The sequence below is a fragment of the Pseudophryne corroboree genome, chromosome 11, assembly GCF_028390025.1.
Source record: "Pseudophryne corroboree isolate aPseCor3 chromosome 11, aPseCor3.hap2, whole genome shotgun sequence".
NCBI classification, from domain to species: Eukaryota; Metazoa; Chordata; class Amphibia; order Anura; family Myobatrachidae; genus Pseudophryne; species Pseudophryne corroboree.
Genome location: NC_086454.1, coordinates 232,397,451 through 232,399,580, shown reverse-complemented (window position 1 = coordinate 232,399,580; position 2,130 = coordinate 232,397,451). Strand labels below are relative to the sequence as shown.

The following is a 2,130-nucleotide window of genomic DNA, read 5'->3' as shown; positions in this document are numbered from 1 at the left end:
GACTCCACAAGAATGACATATGTATATTTTATTAAAGAAAAGAGTGACATTGTCAACAAAATTGTGGAATACGAAAACCTGGTGGAGACTCATACGGGTCTGAAATTAAAGGTCTTGAGATCCGACAATGGTAGAGAGCATGACAACAAGGTGTTAACTGCATTCCTTAAAAAATATGGCATAAAGCATCAACTAACAATTGCCTTTACACTGGAATAAAATGGCATGAGTGAAAGGGCAAACCGCACAATTGTTGAGAGAGCACGGACAATGTTAAGTGACGCGGGCCTGGAAAAAAGATTTTGGGCAGAAGCAGTATCTACTGCAGTATACCTAAGAAATCGTGCACCTACAGTAGCTGTAAAGGGTAAAACGCCACTGGAGGCATGGTCCAATAAAAAGCCAAGTGTCAGTCATCTTTGTGTCTTCGGGAGCAAAGCTTTTGCACATATACCTAAGGAGAAAAAGGAGAAAGTTTGATCCAAAATCCACAGAATGTATTATGCTCGGATACTGTGAAGAAAGCAAAGGATATAGACTTTGGGATATTACAAACAAACATCTTCTTAAATCCAAAGATGTGGTGTTCCATGAAATAGCGCCAGTAACTGGTGCAGTGTAGCAAGGGGAAAAACAACATGTATTATTGGATGTACAGGCAGCAGAAAGCGTATCTAAAACTGAGATTGTCAATGTAGACAACCAATCAGGAAACAGAAGTTCCATGAGGCGCAACAAAGGTGTTCCAGCCAAGAAATACAGTGAGGAATATGCAAACATAGCTTACTGTGAACCCCAAAACATACAAGAAGCAAAGTCAAGCAGTGATTGGACAGAGTGGAAGTCAGAAATTGATACAGAGCTGTCAGCACTGGATGATAACAGTACATGGACTGTTACAATTGATCAACAAACATACTGTATAGTGAAGCAATACTCTCCAAGTATGGAATGTCTGACGCAAAACCAGTAAGCACTCCCATTGACAAAGGTGTAAAAATGGTAAAGGCCACGTCACCAAACAGCCAGGAAGAGATAGAGGAAATGAAAGAGATTCGTTATCAGAATGCCATTGGTAGCTTAATGTACGCAAGTATTGGGACTCGTCCTGACATCACACATGCAGTAAGTCGAGCAAGTCTGCTTGCAATCAATCCTGGGGGGCAACACTGGATTGCAGTTAAAAGAATTTCAAGATACCTTAAAGGTACAAGTTCACTAAAGTTGGGATTTACAAAGTCCAAAGATTCCAGCTTAAAAGTTTTCTGTGATGCCGACGGGGGGTCAGATGAGGACGACCGTCGTTCCTACACAGGGTATCTATTTGTATTGGCAGGTGCAGCCGTCAGCTGGGCGAGCAGGAAGCAATCCACAGTTGCCCTTTCTACTGCAGAAGCGGAGTATATGGCACTTACAGAAACATCAAAGGAAGCACTATGGATAAAAGAGACTGTGAATTAAGTCTTCTTTATCACAGTGAAACCATCAACATTGCGTGTGAGAACAAAGGAGCAATAGATTTGTCTACTAGCACCAAGCATTATGGATGGTTTAAGCATATTGCCATAAGACGTCACTTCATTCGCAAATTAGTGGAGAATAAGTCCATCAATGTGGAATATGTGGCAAGTGAGGACAATGTTGCCGACATGTTAACAAAGAGACTATCATCATACCTGCTAAAGTTGATTTTGATTTATTCTTACTGTTTTTGCTTCTTAACCATGTTTTCCGTAACAGGTATGACTATATTGAAAAGTTTTGATAAAATGTTCTTTTATATGTGACCGGAGACGGTCCTGAGCAAGGGGGGGCTGTTGGAATATCGTGCACTCAGTACCTTGTCTCCTGTGTATACATTACACTTGGTGCGCATCCTCTATTGTTTACCCTCTAGTGCTGGAGCATCAGGGTTGTGGAGACTGATGACACAGTTCCTCCTGCAGTGGAAAGAGAGAGAGACAGTTCCTCCTGCAGTGGAGAGAGACGGTCCCCCCTGTAGCGTGTGTCGTACTGCCTGAGCGGGACGGAGAGCAGTGGGCGGTGTGTGTTCCTTCCAATGGGAGTCAGTCTGTCAGTCACTACCTTACCACAGCCGCAAGGCGTATAGCAATAAGTACTGCGCTTTCA

At 42.7% G+C, this 2,130-nt stretch overlaps 1 protein-coding gene across 1 annotated transcript; it reads left to right on the top strand.

Moving 5' to 3' along the window:
- Positions 1-951: 951 nt before the first annotated feature.
- On the top strand, positions 952-1,461 carry LOC134968723 (uncharacterized). Its single transcript, XM_063944224.1, has one exon. The coding sequence runs from the start codon at positions 952-954 to the stop codon at positions 1,459-1,461; it is 510 nt and encodes a 169-aa protein (XP_063800294.1).
- Positions 1,462-2,130: the final 669 nt, after the last annotated feature.

Coding starts and splice junctions, on each gene's coding strand:
- LOC134968723 (XM_063944224.1), top strand. CDS start 952: ATGTCTGACGCAAAACCAGTAAGCACTCCCATTGACAAAGGTGTAAAA.